This window comes from Helicoverpa zea, chromosome 16 (assembly GCF_022581195.2).
Source record: "Helicoverpa zea isolate HzStark_Cry1AcR chromosome 16, ilHelZeax1.1, whole genome shotgun sequence".
NCBI lineage: Eukaryota > Metazoa > Arthropoda > Insecta > Lepidoptera > Noctuidae > Helicoverpa > Helicoverpa zea.
In genome coordinates, this window is record NC_061467.1 from 10,935,166 (window position 1) to 10,953,938 (window position 18,773).

Consider the following 18,773-nt stretch of genomic DNA (forward strand, 5'->3'; position numbering starts at 1 on the left):
TACCTCAGTTAAAAATAGTTACTTTTTAATGATGTTACTTGGAAAGTTTTCATACACCTTGTTATAAACCTACTAAACGCAATGAATCAAGTATTTAATTTTCTATTAAAACTTGCCAAGTAACATCATACTTGTATTATGGTATCTCCGCTCATCTTTCCTTACTCCGTGGGTAACTGGGAGGGAGGGTGAATGGGTGCAAGTTGTGGGAGTGCCTCTGACAGGATTAAACTTTGAGCCCTTTAAGTTTAAACTTCTTATCGTGTGTGGTTGGCTCTTGATTTTATTAGTGTTAGTAAATTAGGTGCGGATAAAGTTTATAGAAGGATTATAAATAGTAGATTAAGTTAAGAGGAGATTGTGACACATTGTTTGTAGGATTTTACTTGCCGGGATGATTAGCCTGATGGACCAAATTGTCACAGTAGGTCATTGGAGTATTTTACCTAACCTTTTTCCACCAGTGTGGGGGTCGGCTTTCAGTCTAGCCAGACGTAGCTTAGTATCAAATTGTCTACAAATACCTACACTTTTTAATACAAAGCTAAAACATCGAGATCATTATTACATGTAGAATGAATCACATGTTTCATACATGCGAGAGCGTCCACTGTTCCTTATTAGTTAGATAAATCATTGAAATGCTGTCGACTATATGTTTTTACTTTTGTTTTGTTTTGATTTAATGTTTCCATGTTAATTATTGTAATTGGTGTTGCACCGTTTTAATTAACTATAAATAAAAATAAATAAATAAATAATAAATAAATCGGTATTTCAAGCTTTCGTTACAGAATAACTGAAAATACTTGTAAGCTATAATACAATAGTATATCATAGGAAGCACTGGATATTTCCAACAGCAACCTGACAATATATCACAAGGAAATCTCTACAACTGATCCCTCAGGTACAGTAACCCTTTAACTGCCGTCCAAGTGTTATATTGAATAGAAACGGGGTCTAAAGTAACCCGGATGTGGCGGTCATTACAATCTTACGGTAAAATACACACACAGGTACCAAAGGGTCGGGAAGAAGCATATAATGCATGGTATTTTTATTTGTCTTTTTAAGTCAGTAGTACCTACTGAGCTAGTTAGCGCCAGTAGAACTAGTGATTTTTTTATAATTATGGAATATGGTAACTCTTTCTTTAAATTAAAATTAAATATAGATGTAGGTGATGATCTCTCTCGACAGTTACCAATTTTAGATAATGTCGGGATATAAATAATGTCGGGACACCTTTTCACACACGGTCAGTTAGCCCCATGGTAAGTTATTAATTAACTTGTGTTTTGGGTGCTAACACAACTGATACACTACATATAGCTACATATATACATATTTATAAATACATATTGTAACACCCAGACCACGGCCAACAAGCATGCTCATCACACAAATGTCGACCGAACCGGGGATCGAACCCGGGACCTCAGGTTCAGCAGACCGGCATGATGACCATTGCGCCATCGAGGTCACCAATTTTAGAGACCTGTGTAAACATACATGTTTAAAAATATACAATACGGTAGCTTATTATTTTAATAATCTTAAAATACTTAAGTCAACTATGAGATATTATGAAACAGAGTTAATTAAGGGCTGACCTTAATTTAATAACTTACAGACCCAGTTAGCATCAAATAACTTAGTTGAATTATTAAATCATTTTTGTTGTTGTCACTAAATTGTAAATTGGAAAAAAAATGTCATCAAAGTTATAACGAAACAAAAGTTTTTCTTTTGCTTATAAAAACAATTTCAATCACAATATACTTTAAAGTTCTCTGTGTCATCACTTTATTGATCTCACTATCACCCGAAATACTTATAAGTTCACGTCAAGGTGAAACTGTTAATATTTTCACCTAAATACGATTAGAGGCGTAACCATATAATGTTCATCATGAATATTTATACCTCCCTGTAAGGCACAAACGACTGATGACTAACGATGTTTTTTATTATAACCAACTTAATATAATGGCAAGTTGATATAATTGCCAAACACATAAATAAATCTCTTTGGCAACTTTTATTTTTCAATCTTAATTTCTTTGATGTGTGTGCTATAATTCTTACTGAAATGTGCACTGCAATTCATAAAAATTCAAAAAAGCTTACGTTCAATTTAAGAATAGATAGATAGATAGATTTATATATTAGCATAGAATGTAGGAAAATACATTACATGTCGCAAAGTTTGTTATTTGACCCATGTGCATTCTGCCTTACTGGTTTGCAATATTTTAATATTTAGAAGTTATTAAGAAGGATTATCATAGCAAACCTATTGCTACAAACATTAAATTATTCAAAATAATATAAATAATATAATAAAATAATAAAAATAATAATTGCACCTAAATAACTGAGAATCAGGACAGGAAGAAGTAGAAAAAAAATGAATTACAGCCAAAACCCACAAACACGGTGTTACTAGTTCAACCACTAACACTTTTTTATTTAGCCCCGTTTCATTGGTTGTAATTAACATAACGACAGCCACATACGGCACATTTCACTAAGCGAACTAATCCAAATGAACCCTACCAGTAGTTCGCAAACTATTTACACTGGGAACCAAATTAATGGTTTTAATTTTCTAAAGGTCTAAAGATTTTTGGGGTACCTAATTGTTTTTTTACGCAAATGGGTTTTTATTTTATAGGTATTCTAGATTATTCGATCCAGTAGTTACACCCGCATAACGCCAAGTTACGTGGTAGAAGTCACTAGAGTATAAAGAAGCCTTAGACTTCCTCCATAAATAGGCTATTCAACACTGAAAGATTAGCACTCAAAAGACACTGGTACATTAGATTACCTATAGTTCGGCCATTCAGAGAATGCGTTCCTGACACGTCGCGATTGAACTGACGACGTAATAACATTCATTGATTATTGATATAATAATGTTGTTTTAATGCTCCTCAATTGTTAAAACGGTAAACAACCAGCAAAAATATTTTTATCGTAACTGCAACGCCATTGCAAAGTTACGTCGTCAGTTCAATCGCGACGTGTCAGGAACGCATTCTCTGAATGGCCGAACTATAGGTTAACATACAAGCAAACAAACAAACTCTACAACTTCATAATCTACAACTTTTCTATCTATTCTAATCTTCTACTACTCTACAACTTCATAATAATAGTAAAGATTGTTATCTAGACACACGGCAGTGTGTCCGCCAAGTTCGAGCAAAAAAAGCGACACACCGGCCGTGGGTTATATTACACGAACCATTTCGGGCCAAATTCGACCCCCCTATAACTCAAAATCTATTTTATTTACGCATATCAAATTTCTAGTATCTGTTGAGACCCCCTCACTTATCTAAAATACAAAATTTCATTAATATACCTATTGTGGATCTTGAGATATTGACGTCAGAAAATCGCTATTTTTACTATACACTCACTGACTGACTGACTGACTCACTCATCAAAAACCTAGACCACTTCCAATGGTCGTATTGACTTGAAATTTGGCATGGAGGTAGGTCTTTATGTCAAGGTAAAGGGAAAAATCTGAAAATGGCCAAGTGTGAGTCGGTTTCAAAATAATGAAGGTGTAAATTTATACCCCTAAGGAACTAAAACGAACTAAAATCTATATTTATATAATATATCTTCGAATGGTCGTACCGATCTGAAATTCGTTACAAAGGTTTGTATTTAGTCAAATTAAAGTAAAAATCTGAAAACGGCCAAGTGTGAGTCACTTTCGAAAATAGCGAATGTGTACCTTTGATCCACGAACATAATATATGATAACATGTCATGTCAGTCAGTTGGTAAATCTAGTCCATTTAGTTAATCTAGTTCATTTCTTTGTAAGAAGCATAGTGCATATTCAATAATCTGAAAGATAGTATAAATGAGACATTTCCTTAACTAACTTAATCATAAGAAAAAAATAAAATAAACAACCTTACAAAAATAAATGAAATCCCACCCAAAACAAAAATGTGAAAGACTGCCAAGTTCGATAATATAGGAATGCTTCGCCTATAAAAGGAGTGAGATCTGAATAAGTACCAAGTTCCATACACATGCCTCATTTAAAAATAGTTACTTTTTAATGATGTTACTTGGCAAGTTTTAATAGAAAATTAAACACTTGATTCATTGCGTTTAGTCGGTTTATAACAAGGTGTGTGAAAACTTGCAAAGTAACATCATTAAAAAGTAACCATTTTTAAATGAGGCATGTGTATGGAACTTGGTACTTATTCAGATCTCACTCCTTTTATAGGCGAAGCATTCCCATATTATCGAACTTGGCAGTCTTTCACATTTTTGTTTTGGGTGGGATATTTTGTTATTGAACGTTGTCAGTCGTTACTGGTAGTCAAGAAGCCAATAAGTGACAACCAGTCATACCTAGGGGTATCTTGTTGCCCGGGTACATAGCTTGAGGAGCTCAGATAGACAGTCACTCCTTGTAAAGCACTGGTACTCAGCTTCTTCAAAAGACTTTAAGCCGACTCCAACATAGTTGTGAAAAGGCCCGGGAAATAATGATGAATGATGATCACCTCCTAAACCTAACTAACGTTTGAACTACCAGGGCACCAAAGTTCATTAGGAGCATTAACATAATAACAGCGACACGGTCGACAGTGTAATTCACACTGAACGCAATTCATTAGGGGAGCTAATCTGTGCGTGCGACTACCAGGAGATCACGAATTGATTGAGGAGTACTCTCATTATTGGTTCACCTGTGTGGGTAGTGACCTTTTTTAGCTGAATCTTTATTTAGCCTTATGTATTATGTAAGCTCTAGATAATTTGAATTTAGAAGATTAGATTTGGAGCCATAGTGCTATTTGAGACACAAATGGTATTATTACCAATAACGGTGGGTTGCATCATTGAACTGTAACCATAACCAGCCGTCAAATAGATGGCCATTGGTCAAATTGGCGATTCGATTACTAAATATAGTTTATCACTATAGTTAAACAGTGCAACTCACCCTTAGTTTAAGAGAAGTTTGACAGGTATTTAAACAAAAATTCGAATACAAGTGCATGAAGTAATTCCCTCGGGATGTGGTAGCTTGGGTAACGCAGCTAGAAAAATTACCAAAATACAACATTCATCATTTTGCAACATTCATCTAAACAGCACGAATTCTCTAACTAAACAAAATTAACAACAACTAGTAGGGGCTAAAAGCTAATCTACGCAAGCTAAGTAGACTAAAACATAGCCATACCGAGATATGAGACGTTCTGTCTGCCTGCATAATACATGAATTACCGCGATTTATACCGCGAGTCGCGATGTATACGATACCGTCCGCGTTATGTATAATTAATGTTAATATGCTGTTAGGGCCATGCTGGACCTTGTTTAGTCATTTATTTTATAGATATAAAATATAGAAATAATAACAGGCACGGAGAATTATTAGTTACTAGGTGTTTTTCTCGGCTTCAGACTCAGATAAACTTCTTGATAAAAGCCTATTCTCATTAAAAGTATAATGTACCTTTAAGTAATTAGTAGTAGTAGTACATTATACTTTAGTAGTGTGACACTACTTACTACTTATAGTGTGTATGAGTTAGGTAGTGTTTGGCACAGTTATGACAGATTAGGTACACAATAATCATTGCTACACACAACACTATCTGTGTTTGCTCTTTCACTCCAAAACAACTGAACCGATTCATAGAAAACACAGTCAAGAAACTAAAAAATAGGGAATACGTTACTTCTTACTCAGTTGCGCAGAGAAGTTCTCACAGGACGAGCGTGTAACCGGGGGAAACAGCCTGTATGTTTAAAAAGTTTCACAGCCTTCCCGTCATAAAACCTTATACACCGTTCTATTTTCGGCGTCTCCCCACGTGTTAACGTGACGTCATTACGCGTCAGAAGTTAGATAGCTAGGTATAGCTATGTGTCTAACGCCTCCAGAAAGGACTGTCTGACGCATTATGCGTCTGCGTTGGACCTAGGTTTATTTATAGACAACTTAGAATAAGTTTTGTTAATTTATTCATTTTTTCACTTTAACCTTTATTTTAATTACGTCTTTGTCTTTTCAAATTACTCAAATTCCAAAAGTCACATAATAGAGCACACAGTCATACATTGTCATGCTTACTTTGTTTATGAAAAACAAGTCTTCAAAATGGCTGTAAATCAGAACAGAACCTTATTAGTAGAAACCTATAAACTGTTGCAGTGTTAGAAGTATTTTATTAAGTTATCTCAATAGGATTTACTAGACAATTTTTTACCATTTTTAATTTCCGCAACGTATTCTTTGCAACACAAAACACGCATAGAAACGACAAACACATACCATTCTTTATAATAAAGAAACGGTACATTATTCACTAATTGTACATCGGACTAAACGATAAGATTTTAACAACATCTGTTTACGTATAGATAAGATAACAAAGTCATGATTTCTTACGGTCTTATGTATTTATCAAGGTTAGGCGTTTGAAGTAATGAACATTGTAATATTAGTATACAGCATGTCAATCTACGTGAATCTGTAAAATTTTACCAAAAGAACATTAACCTTCTACTATCGTTATAAGGTTGAAAATCTATTGAAGGAATTTGATAGATTGAGGTGACGTCTGTACCTACACTACAATTTATTGTGCCTTATTGATTTTTGATTTGTCTAGGAATAAACTACAAGTCTAAAAACTGATATAGTTTGTATGAGACCCCGAACATTGGAAATCATGTTATGTAGTCGTTCCTGGTCTCTCTATTTAAATCGGGCTTAAAGATAGTTTAATGATAATTGAAAGTCATTATTAATTTTAAATTGTTGACTAATTATGATGTATGACACAGTAATGCTGCTTTTCTTATAAAATTCGCTGATCATTATGAATATGAAAGTTTATTGATTACCTTACATGACTATACATAATTAATTAATGTGATGTAATCCACTATAATTTCTTAACGATAATTATTATTTATAAGAAGAAATTAAAAAGGATAAAGTTATTGAATAAGTAACTAATTATGAATGTCAATTATGATAATATTTTTAAAAGAAAAAGGTGTTTGGCTCTACAAACTAATTAGTAAATAAAAAGTTTATTTTACTTTATACCTCGTAATTGGTTTCTATACCTAATGTTAACGTATTTCAGTATTTCAGATGAAATCATATAAGTTACCCATCGAAGCATTAACTTCTAGTTTTCATTAACTTTCATGCCCTTTCACGGTTCAAACAATTTCACAAATAAAAATAACTGTAAGAAAAAAATCAATATGTTTACAAAAGTTCACTGACCTCATTAGTGTTCCAGCGGTGCCTCTGGGCAGCAAAATGCTCCGCCCGAGGCAGGCTCTCCAAGTTCTCGGGCAATTTAATGGGCTCGCCATCTGAAACAAGCAATTTTATAACGTAAATAACTTGATTACAAACGAAAAAATAAATATTTTAATAATAAAAATGCACCACAACAATGTATTGCACAATCTTAACACAGATTAAAAAACAAAATACGCAATCGAAACATCAAAACACAAACATTCGAATTCTACTTCCAAATTCAAATTCAAAAATTGACATAAGCATCCTAAAACAATGTTACCAGCCAGCAACCACGAAGGTTTGCCACAACAGAGTCTTAACTCCCAAACTCCTTAGAACTAGGCTACATTGAGAATACCTCAGTGCAAATTACACATGCATGCAACGCCAACAATGCTTGAGGTGAGGAATTCTCAGTAGACATACATAAATTGTTCCCGCGGCCGCTTGGCCAAATTTATTGATGTCTAAATCTTGTTGTGGGACTATCAGTCTAGTATGTAGTGGGACATTAGTTGGTGATGGATGTACTGGACTGTTTGTTTGGTGAACTGTAACTGTAAGGTATGCTGGAGGTAGTTGGAGTTTTGATTAGGTTTTGTTATGAATGTTTCGAGTCTGTCTGTTAGTAAAAAAAACGACAAAGAGAGAAAAAAACAGTTTTTGATAAAACAAAAAGAAGTGCACGGGTTTTTGGTTCCAAATCCTGCGGTACGGATATATAGAATTAAATTGGATATAACGGCGAAAAGTTCCCCAGAGTCCCAGAGGTTGAGCAACGAGAATACCAGAAAAACAGTTGTTGACACTCCTAAAATAAATACCAACTAATCTAAAACCACGTCCTCCTCATTTTTCACAATGTCCCGAAACTAAACCGCCCAAAAATCTAGTAGAGAACTACAGCGCAAATAAAACAATAAACTGTACCCCGAACGAGGTGAAAACTGCCCGGTTTTTGGCAGCATTCGTCAAGAATGTCTGCACTGCTACCGGGGGCCACTGCCTTCCAAACACCGCTCTATTCAGCCCCCGGACGACCCAAACCCGACCTTATCTCTATCCTCATAAAGACCCAAATAAACGCATTCATAATCATGTATTTCGAAGCAATCGTCCAACTTGTTGAAATTCCGCCGCCGTCCGCTTTAGCGACTGCAAAATTAACTTTAACATCCCTGGGTCGTATTTGATCTTTATGTCGGAGAGATAAGATTCTTTTTGCTGTGTCTTTTTGCTGTAGATGTGAGGGTTTTAAGTTGGTAGGGCGTATAGGATGTAGGAAATTCGCTAGCCAAGCTTTTGGTCTAGTGCTCGCTAATTTCGCACCCAATCGTGGCTAACGGATAACGTGGGCGACATTCTTTGCTTTTATTTAGGCAGAATTTTTTTGGAGGTCAGAGGTAGGCATTTGAGATGCGGTTTACGTCTCCAAATAATTTCGAGAAAACCCCCGACAAGAGAAGGTAACCGCGCTAAAAGCTATGTAATTTGTAAGCATATGAAATGTTTTGAAAAACGCAGCTTAGCAGGTGTAAGTAAAAGGATATTTTCCTTGAATTCCTATTGCGTTTGAGGTGAATGGTTTTTCAAATTATATACCTAAAGTAAAAAAATGAAGTCCGTGGATCCCATTACTTGACAACAGTGGGCTTCATGGCGAGGCATTTGTCAGTGTACAATTCTTTGGTAACCAACGAATACTCTTACGCACCTAGTCGTATCAATCTCTCCCCAATCTATAAATAAATTCAGCAACAATAAAATTTGCGGTTGCAAATTGACCATTAGAGTTAGCAATTAGAAGTTACCATGACATCACTGGAATGGGTGTTTTTGGGTCCGAAAATCAAACAATAATGGTAATCCTTAGTGAAGCATGATTTGAATGTAAACCCATTTTAGTTATTGATTTAGATTATCAAAACTGCAACCCAAACAATGAGAAATATATTTGCCAAATTACCTACTTAATAGAAAAAAATGAGTTATTAGGTAACTAAAACAGGACAATGATAAAACGCTTACCAACACTGTTAAAAAAAAATTGCATCATTTTCATAAATTGGTCACACCTATAAATAGAATTATAATATCTAGATACGGTATTGAGCATTATCAACTTAAATATCTATATCGAGAACATCATAATATCTAATACAGATTTACATTATCGAATGAAAAACAGATAAAAGGACGAGCCTACACGATCCTATCAGAAATAACTAATCAAATTATGATAATCGCTCGATAAATATAGAGAACAAGGTCATTTAGCGGGCGTAATATTTTCAACTAACTAAATTCGGAAAAGATTCTAAAGGAAGATATAAGAAAATAATTGTAGAAAGAGGTGCAATAAATATTTTGCTAAACACAGCGATATGCACTACGCTTTATGAGGTCATAAGTGTGCACCATAGTTTTGGGTGTCCGATTAGAATTATCTAAACATAACTAGTTTGACCTACTAACCGTTTGGGCTAGAATACAACTCACAAAATAGGTTTGTTGTGTTTCATTGTTGTTTAAACACTTAACTATGGTATAATACTTAAAGGGTGATTAGAAAAATTTTGTGTGGTTAACATTTTTAAACGGTTTTATTTAGCTCACCCCGTTTGTTTTATTTATTCTTGGGTCAAATTTAGTAATTCAAATGTAAGTACCTTCCTGTTGTCAGATTGATCTGAAATTTGGTACACACCTTTAATTCCGATGACAATACGATATAGTAATATCAATAACATTGTAAATCCAATATGGCCGCCGATACAAAATGGCGGATTACATATTCTTCTACAACCCCGTCAATATGGGTATCAAATGAAAGGGCTACTCAAGTAGAATACTGTCAGCAACCCCAGCGTTGCCCAACAGGGCCAAGGCCTGCCTGGGCTGCGGGATTGTCCGAAAGAGTGACCGTGGTCGTGGTACATAAAAGGCCTATGACGAAACACAACGGTTTTTAGTCAGTAAGAGTCTGGCACTCCCTCACCGCTGCTGAACCATATATAGAAAGAAGAATATTCGGTAGGCATTATCATTAAATACTAAAAACTAGGAAATAAAAAATTGGTAAAAAAACTTTTAAGTTAAACGGTTTTATCTTATGTGCACTGAAAACTAAAAAATAAAAAAAGAGTTACTTACCTGTCAACCTACGTAGGTGGTCCCGGTCATATTAGACTAAAATAAAAACGTGGGGCCCTCTGAAATCCTACCTATGGCAAAGCATATCTTTATACTCTGGTAGATCATGAGCTCGGCGTTCGCTGGTTAAGCCGCTACGGCTGATTATTGATTGTCAAAATCTCCAGTTACGATTATAGTAAGTCGATGCAATCCACACCTATTATACCTCTAGAAGAAAGTACTACAGCTATAGTTAATGGGCCCCACGTTTCTATTTTAGTCTAATATGACCGGGACCACCTACGTAGGTTGACAGGTAAGTAACTCTTTTTTTATTTTTTAGTTTTCAGTGCACATAAGATAAAACCGTTTAACTTAAAAGTTTTTTTACCAATTTTTTGGGTTGCGTACACAAATACCAGCGAGACTGCATTTTTTATAGATTCTGTCATTGTTATTCTTTTCCCTGTCTTGTTCCCAAGTTATTTAGGGTCAGCACAATATGTTTTCCGCTTCCATTCCTCTCTGTTAACAGCCACAATCCCCTCTTATTCATGTCATCTTTCAGGCAATCAATCTGTCTTTTCCCTCTCGTCATTCAAATTTATAACCTTTGTAACATGTGTTTCTTGATACTCCACACATTTTAGCCATTTAGATTAGCAATTAGAAGAACATTATCTAATTTCCAGTTCAGAAGAGAACAAATCGTCAGACCCAGTCGGGTGTCCAACTCTAACTAACTACTTACTAAGTTTTTTTTTAGGAATATGGTAGGTACGCATAAATTACAAGTAAAATAAAAATAACCAAAATGCACATTTCAAAAATGCACATCGTCATATGTCAACAGCTAAACCAAACTAAATTAATTGACTAACGCTGACTGATTTTATTGAGCAAAAATTGCTTCAAAGATGCGTCGTTTCATAATGAAAGTAAAAGGCTGTTATGAAAACAATATGATGTAAAAGTGAACACACGTGTAACATTCACATTAAATGTATGTCAATGTGTCAATGACCTCTAGAATTGAAAGTTTACTGTTATTTCAGACATCATTTTTTATATAAATATTGATATTTGAATAGATAATTAGCATGTAATTATGTATTTTATTCTTCAATAAAGCTATTTAGTATAAAAGATAATGGTTATCTACGGTCAAGAGCCAAATGTTTGTTTTTAGGGTTAGGTAATAAAAAAACAGGCTGTTCTAAAAAACTGTTAATTTATTTTACAACAATTAGAGCTTACATCTAATCATATATTAAATTATCTATGCTTTACATTAATAAACTCTTTTGCAAAAAAAGCGGGCACCTATGCGAAATCTTAGTCTTAAGGACTTTACGTGTATTGGAAAGGGTTCTAATGATTGTAGTATGTTACTAGCATCGAAAGGGTTAGCCAAGCATGCGTGAGAGTGTATTCTAAATTTGAATTTTGTACTATTGCTAAGAAATTGGTTAAACCTGGTTTTGGACTAATTGCTGGCAGAATGTTCGTCGGTGTTTTGAAAAGTTTTTGAAGGGATTTTCAGAAAAATTATAATGCAATTTTAATTAATGATTAATGTACCTTTTTGCTAGATCAAAACATTTTTGAAAAACTATGCGTATTTGATAAAATTTTCACCTGCTCTAAATGGGCTATACTGATGATTGATGGCAATGTTAAGAGTTTCGGTATTTTGATGTAAAGCGTTCTATTGTTTAGATATTGTACCTGCCAAAGTCAAAGTTTGATAGGAGCCGACTTGTGAACGGCACTGCTAACTTTAAATTAGTTTCGTCGCAGCCCAAAATATTGATACTCCTTTAAATTGTGTTTATTTATGAGAAAGGGATATTTTACACCGCGTGGATACAATATCTAAACAATAGAACGCTTTATACTAAAATACCGAAACTGTTAACATTGCCATCAATCATCAGTATAGCCCATTTAGAGCAGGTGAAAATTTTATCAAATACACATAGTTTTTCAAAAATGTTTTGATCTAACAAAAAGGTACATTAATCATTAATTAAAACTGCATTATCATTTTTCTGAAAATAACTTCAAAAACTTTTCAAAACACCGACGAACATTCTGCCAGCAATTAGTCCAAAACAAGGTTTGACCAATTTCTTAGCAATTGTACAAAATTCAAATTTAGAATACACTCTCACGCATGCTTGGCTAACCCTTTCGATGCTAGTAACATACTACAATCATTAAATACCTTTGAAATACACATAAAGTCCTGAAAACTAAGATTTCGCATAGGTGCCCGCTTTTTTTGCAAAAGAGTGTATAAAGGCTGCATTTAAATCCAAAGTGAAATAATTTTAAATTCTTTAACATAAACAATCCGAAGTTGAGCACATTAATTAATTTATTTTTAATTCATAATATAGTCATCACCAATTACATAATAAATACATTAATTTACAAAAAAAAAACAATTATCAATCATTATTTATTATAGTTCGGCCATTCAGAGAATGCGTTCCTGACACGTCGCGATTGAACTGACGACGTAACTACATTCATTGATTATTGATATAATAATGTTGTTTTAATGCTCCTCAATTGTTAAAACGGTAAACAACCAGCAAAAATATTTTTATCGTAACTGCAACGCCATTGCAAAGTTACGTCGTCAGTTCAATCGCGACGTGTCAGGAACGCATTCTCTGAATGGCCGAACTATAATTACACAATATTCACAATACGATTTACTTTCAATACATTTTTATATTGGGTTATAATTTCAGGATTTTTATAGCATGATATCTTAAGCATTTTAAATATCACTCGACATCTGTGAGGTCCAATATCATTATGGCACCATATTATTGTAGCATTATTTTTTATTCTGACGGCAAGTCACTCAATACATAAAAAAATAATTATGCAGATTTATTTTCTTCTGAAATGAGATAATAGATACATACATAAACTCTATTATGGATGTTGCTATAAATAACAAAACATCTAATTTGCTTAATGATCGACAACAGATAATAAATGACTCAAGCAAACAGTCTGTTTTATTAACATACTCGCCGATGACCTTGCGCGCGCGCAAAGTCTAACACAAAAAAATATTTACGCTTAGAAAACGACTTCTTAGCTGTCATAATGAGTTTATATAAATTACTTTTTGTTCTATATTGTTTTATTCCGGTTAATCTGTACAGGGCCTACGGGTGCTTACATAAAGAAACAGGTTACCGGTACAGACAAACCTGTACGGGTAGGTACCGATCAGTGCAGTTATAATATTTCAATACAATCCTATTCACTCACTTATAAAGAAACAGGTAAACCTGTTTCTGTTTCATTAGGATTATATTGAAATATTATACCTGCACTGATCGGTACCTACCCGTACAGGTTTGTCTGTACCGATAACCTGTTTCTTTATGTAAGCACCCTACTTTTTGGAACCGTGCAACTAGTGTCACGTTTCATAAGAGTCTGTAAAGACCTATTTGAAATTTAAACATTTGATTGACTTTTACTTCAAAAATTAAGACATAATAAGTGTGATCAAAGATTAAAATTAATTTAATAGATAAGACTGTTCTCAATATCATACGGTCATGTTAAACGATGACTGACTAATATATAACGCTTATATCATCTATCATTTTGTACATAAGTCTGTTAGACGTAGAATGACGAGGCAATATGTAGGAAATACTCCAATGATTATATCTTACTTTATCTTTGAATGACTTGCACGGCAATTTGTGAGCACGTTCTTACATGATATTAATGAGTCTCATAATCATAATGGAAAATACTAACTATACCCCGCGATTCTACTCGCGTTCTGATGGAACTGTTTCCTCCACGAATAAAAGTGTACCAGATTTCATTTAAATTAGTGCGCGGCAGACAGGCAGATACTGTTACTTTTGCTTTTTGTAATAGTAAAGATTTAGACTTTTGCAATGAGATTAGAACTTTTGCTATGCGAAAGGAACATTTGGTAAATATTTGTACAGTTCTCGTCAAATATCTTTTCCGTTCTGAAACTCTCTAGAAATAACTTCACAATAGTCAGAATGTACAAAGAAAACACTACTACTTCACAGAAGAAAAGGTATTTGACGAAAACTGTACAAATGTTCCTTTTAAATTGAACGCTAAATACAAAAAAATGCAGTGACAAATTACTGTTTCTTTATCAAATAAACTGTAAGAAATATCGTGAATTAAACGAGTTCCCAACGGTCTACTTTATCTTACCAATGTACGATTGATTGTTGTACATATAAAAATTCTTAGTATGTATGTACAGTATAGGTACCTACTGTTGCTTAGCAGTGTGTCGATTGCAGCAATTGATAGCACAGCTCTATTTCAATTAATTACACAAGTTGCAAGTCACAGATATCATGATGATTTTAGAACACTTCAAGACAGCACAAATATTATTATTAATATTTTATTACTATGGCGATTTGTATATAAAATTAGCGGTATTCAAGATGCATTTAAAGTGTGTAATAAAATGTTCTTTTGAAATGACTTTGCCGCTCCAAAGTTAGCTAGTAACAAAAGTCAAATGAGTAAAAAAATTGTAAACAGTACTGCGCATGCGTGAGACGTCAATTTGCTATCTTCAGAGAAGCAAAGTCATTTGTAATTGCATTTAGATACTTATTTTGCTAAGCGATCCTTGAGTGAGGTGTATAACTGGCAAAAATCACACTTGATACAAAGGGCATTTAACACTCATATGATTCACTGATAAACAATCATTGTGGTAATTGCTGAACAATTATGAATAGAACTTTTGTCAAAATACTTATATAGTCACATTTAACACCCACGCTTTTGTTCGAAAACCTAACACTTTTCTCATAACGATTATTTCTTCTTCTTATCATCCTTAGCTGGCAAGAACAAGCCAATTGTCTTCTGTAATAACTCCGTAAATATCATGGTCCCAATAAACACAAGAAGTGTTCCAATCCAATGGCCCATTGTGAAGGGATTTCTAAAGTACACTATTGAGAAAAGTAGGGAAACAAACTTTCTCAACGTGACAGTCAAAGTAACTATTAATGATGCACATTCTGTGGTCAATACATATACTGCACTGATACATAACCCTTGTGTGAGTACATAAAGTATCAAGTACAATACTTGTCTAGGAAACTCGATACCTAAAAATTCGACTATCGGCGTCTCTGTGGCGATTTTGACATGTCCAATCAGATTTGGCGCGGTTGGCAACCAGAAAACTAGAGGTAATAAATGTGTGTAAAATAAGGCTTCCCAAGGATGCTTTCCGTATTTTGAGTATAAGGATTCTTGGAAGATTCCCATCCTTGCTGACACGAATAATGCAAAGGTTAAGATTGCGATTCCAAGGCACCACCACAGCCAATCAATGAACTTCAATCTTTCTTCCTCAGCCGCATCTTCATGAGTCTCCCGAGGCGCTTTCACATCTGAACTTGATACTATAGTACATAAAGCTATGCCAGCTGATATCATGAATATAGCCAAGTATTTCAATGGTGGATAGCTCTTCTTTAAAATCCAAACTCCCATAGCCATGTTAGCCATCAAAGAGCCAGCTCTGAATATCATATGCAAAGGCATAGAAATGTTAAAGTCGAATGCATAGTTGTTTGCAACGCTACTCGTCCAGAAAAATCCCACTAATATCAAATACTGCTTGAACGGAATGTGTCTTTTAGCTGTACCGAACTTGCCAACAGTCATGAATCCTATTGTAGCGATGAACAAGAATTGTAGGAATGTCGCTAGGTTTCCCGCGCCCGGGTCTTCTTTCACAACCATTTCTAGGAATACTACGTTGGAGCAACATCCCACAAAGACCATAGTAATGGCCAGCGTCGCCTTTATATTCATTTTGAATCTGCAAAAAAAGAAAAGAAAATCAAAAAAGTTATTCCGATACCGGGAATCGAACCCGAGCCTCCTGGGTGAGAGCCAGGTATCCTAGCCACTAGACCATATCGGATATTACAGATGTGACTGAAATTGTACGTTACATTTAGCTTATTATGTGACACGTTTAATAGATAATTCAAATAAAATTATGATACTATTGTCTTATTTGATTTAGGTCATAAAACGTTCCACTGTTTAGTTGAAAACGATAACACAAACTAAATTATTAACTTGACATGCGCACTGCAGCCAATACTGTAAGGTTATTTCAATTGCACTTTTGTATGATAAAACAACTTAATACGGCACTTTACATACAATTAGATCATTAACTACATAATAATATGAAGTAATACTTACATTTATTACGTTACACTATCACAACAACAAATAATCACATAAATTAGAACCTACAAATGTCAGACACGTTTGACAACGGAGCGAGCCGGGGCGCCAATGTGTGCGTAATCAACCAGTGATTGTGGTTGTGACCGTGGCCTCGAATACGTTGTACGCATGCGCAAAGCCCCGCCGTCGGTAAAACAGTACGCGATTATAAAATGAATATTGTTAATAATAGATGGCGCTGTTTTCAATTGGTTGGGTTATAATTTTTAGTTACTGTTTTGGTTCGATCGAAATGTATGTATGTACATAGGCACAGGTACGATACAACATTAGTGGGGTTTTACTCCTTCCAGTCTAGAGTAGAAGCCTGGGGGACACCAAAATAGATAATTATATGTAGCTATTGTTCTGTTTCATCAACAGGTATATTGTTAAGAAATCTAGTAGGTACCTAACTTTTATATATATTTTTTGTACTTACTTATCTAATAGATGTTGTTGTAAGATTTTACAAATAATTATCACTTTTTCATCACGGACTTTTTACTAGTCCGTGTATTTAATACACATAGGCAGATACATAGGTAATATTAAATATTTCAATATTCATCCAGTTTACTTGATACAGTGTACCTACTTAAATCGTATGCACTTACCCACTTCTGAATCCCTCAATTTTAAGTACCTTGAGAAACGGTTCATTCCACTAAAGCGGGTGCAATATTTATACAGAAATAAAATCATATTTTATGTGCCAGGAGGAAGATTTAAATTACAATTGTGGGTGCAAAAAAAAACGAAATTGCAAAAAAAACATTTAAACAAAGTAGTTTTATAAACTATATCGTTAAAAATCTATTAAATTAAGTACATAAAACACATATATACATCATTCAAACATAATATATATCCAAATATTGCACCCGCCATGCCATAATGGAATGAGCTAAACATTAAAATATGCTGTATTAGGTGAATCCACATAAATCGCTCAGGTCAGCAGTTGGTCATACATAACATCGACTGGCAAATGTCCAGTGAGATTAACAAAAGATTTGCAGCCATAGAGACCATTAAGCCTAACATTACCATATTGGAAATGTGCAGTGATCCGTCAAAAATATCTGCTGAAAAGTCGGCTGAGTATAACCTGTAATATTTAGGCTATCTAGGCCGTTCAACTGGTATTATGGTATTTTTTAATCCGTTTTTATTATATCTGATTGCTAGACAAAAAAACGCGATGATACTTTCTGCTCACCATCTTTTCTCGTAAGTATTGTAAAGTTGAGCCCTTTTGAACGCGCTAATCTCAGATGTTATTAGTCCTTTTTGAAAAAAAAGACACCGTTAGATATTCATCGAGGAAGAATAAAATAATATGAAATACATTCCATTCCAGACAATATCAAAAAATTTGTAGACAGTAAGTTTTGGTTTGTACATAGTTAAGTAGTGTTACAGTAACGTAACTAAATCTAAAATACCCTAGAGAAAAATTTAAAATAATAAAACATCCCAACCTCAGCCACCATATTTCAATTTAAACCAGCTTACGAACTGAAAAAAAAATCTAATCATACCGTATGTTAACAAGAGTACCACCTACCACGTCACTACCCCCTCCCCAAGACTTGACAGTTACCCCTCCTCCTCTCCTAGGGAACGACGACTGATCGAGTAAGTTTACTTGACAAACACTGCCAAGTTATCTCGTAAAATCCTTCATACGTCACATCGTGAGATATTTTGCTTGGAAATCGTAGTATTTCTGTGTAATAAGATCTGCATTTGTTAGAATATATTTTTCTTTTGAGTGCTATATTTTTGTCTGTATGTTTATATGTAGTTTATGGTGTATGATGTTTCAAAATCGGTTTAGTGTCAGACGTTTAGTTTATTTATTTTCTGTATAACATGAGGTGTTTACAAATCCAACACATCATTAAAAACTGAAATAGGTAAGATATTTTTTTTTAATTCGCCATCAAATACTAAAAGAAAACAAATCGGTCTGGAAGTTCCTAAGATTAGT

General features: G+C 34.2%; 2 protein-coding genes and 1 non-coding gene across 4 annotated transcripts in view; all 3 read right to left on the minus strand.

The window, feature by feature from the left end:
• Positions 1-18,773, minus strand: part of LOC124637405 (calmodulin-binding transcription activator 1) — a 202,361-nt gene that overhangs the window by 115,335 nt on the left and 68,253 nt on the right. For both annotated transcript variants that reach the window (XM_047173840.1, XM_047173839.1), the window contains exon 3: positions 7,307-7,398. The gene's annotated coding sequence lies outside the window, so the exon portion shown is untranslated. The remainder of the gene's footprint in view (positions 1-7,306; positions 7,399-18,773) is intronic.
• On the minus strand, positions 14,689-16,876 carry LOC124637406 (UDP-xylose and UDP-N-acetylglucosamine transporter). Its single transcript, XM_047173841.1, has 2 exons — positions 16,751-16,876; positions 14,689-16,355 (listed from the first exon to the last, which is right to left on the minus strand). The coding sequence occupies exon 2, from the start codon at positions 16,346-16,348 to the stop codon at positions 15,335-15,337; it is 1,014 nt and encodes a 337-aa protein (XP_047029797.1). The 5' UTR covers positions 16,349-16,355; positions 16,751-16,876; the 3' UTR covers positions 14,689-15,334.
• Trnae-cuc lies at positions 16,389-16,460 on the minus strand. The gene has a single exon. It is a non-coding gene; the product is annotated as a tRNA-Glu (tRNA).

Excerpts from the sequence above, each read along its gene's own strand:
- LOC124637406 (XM_047173841.1), bottom strand. The coding sequence starts at position 16,348 with ATGAATATAAAGGCGACGCTGGCCATTACTATGGTCTTTGTGGGATGT.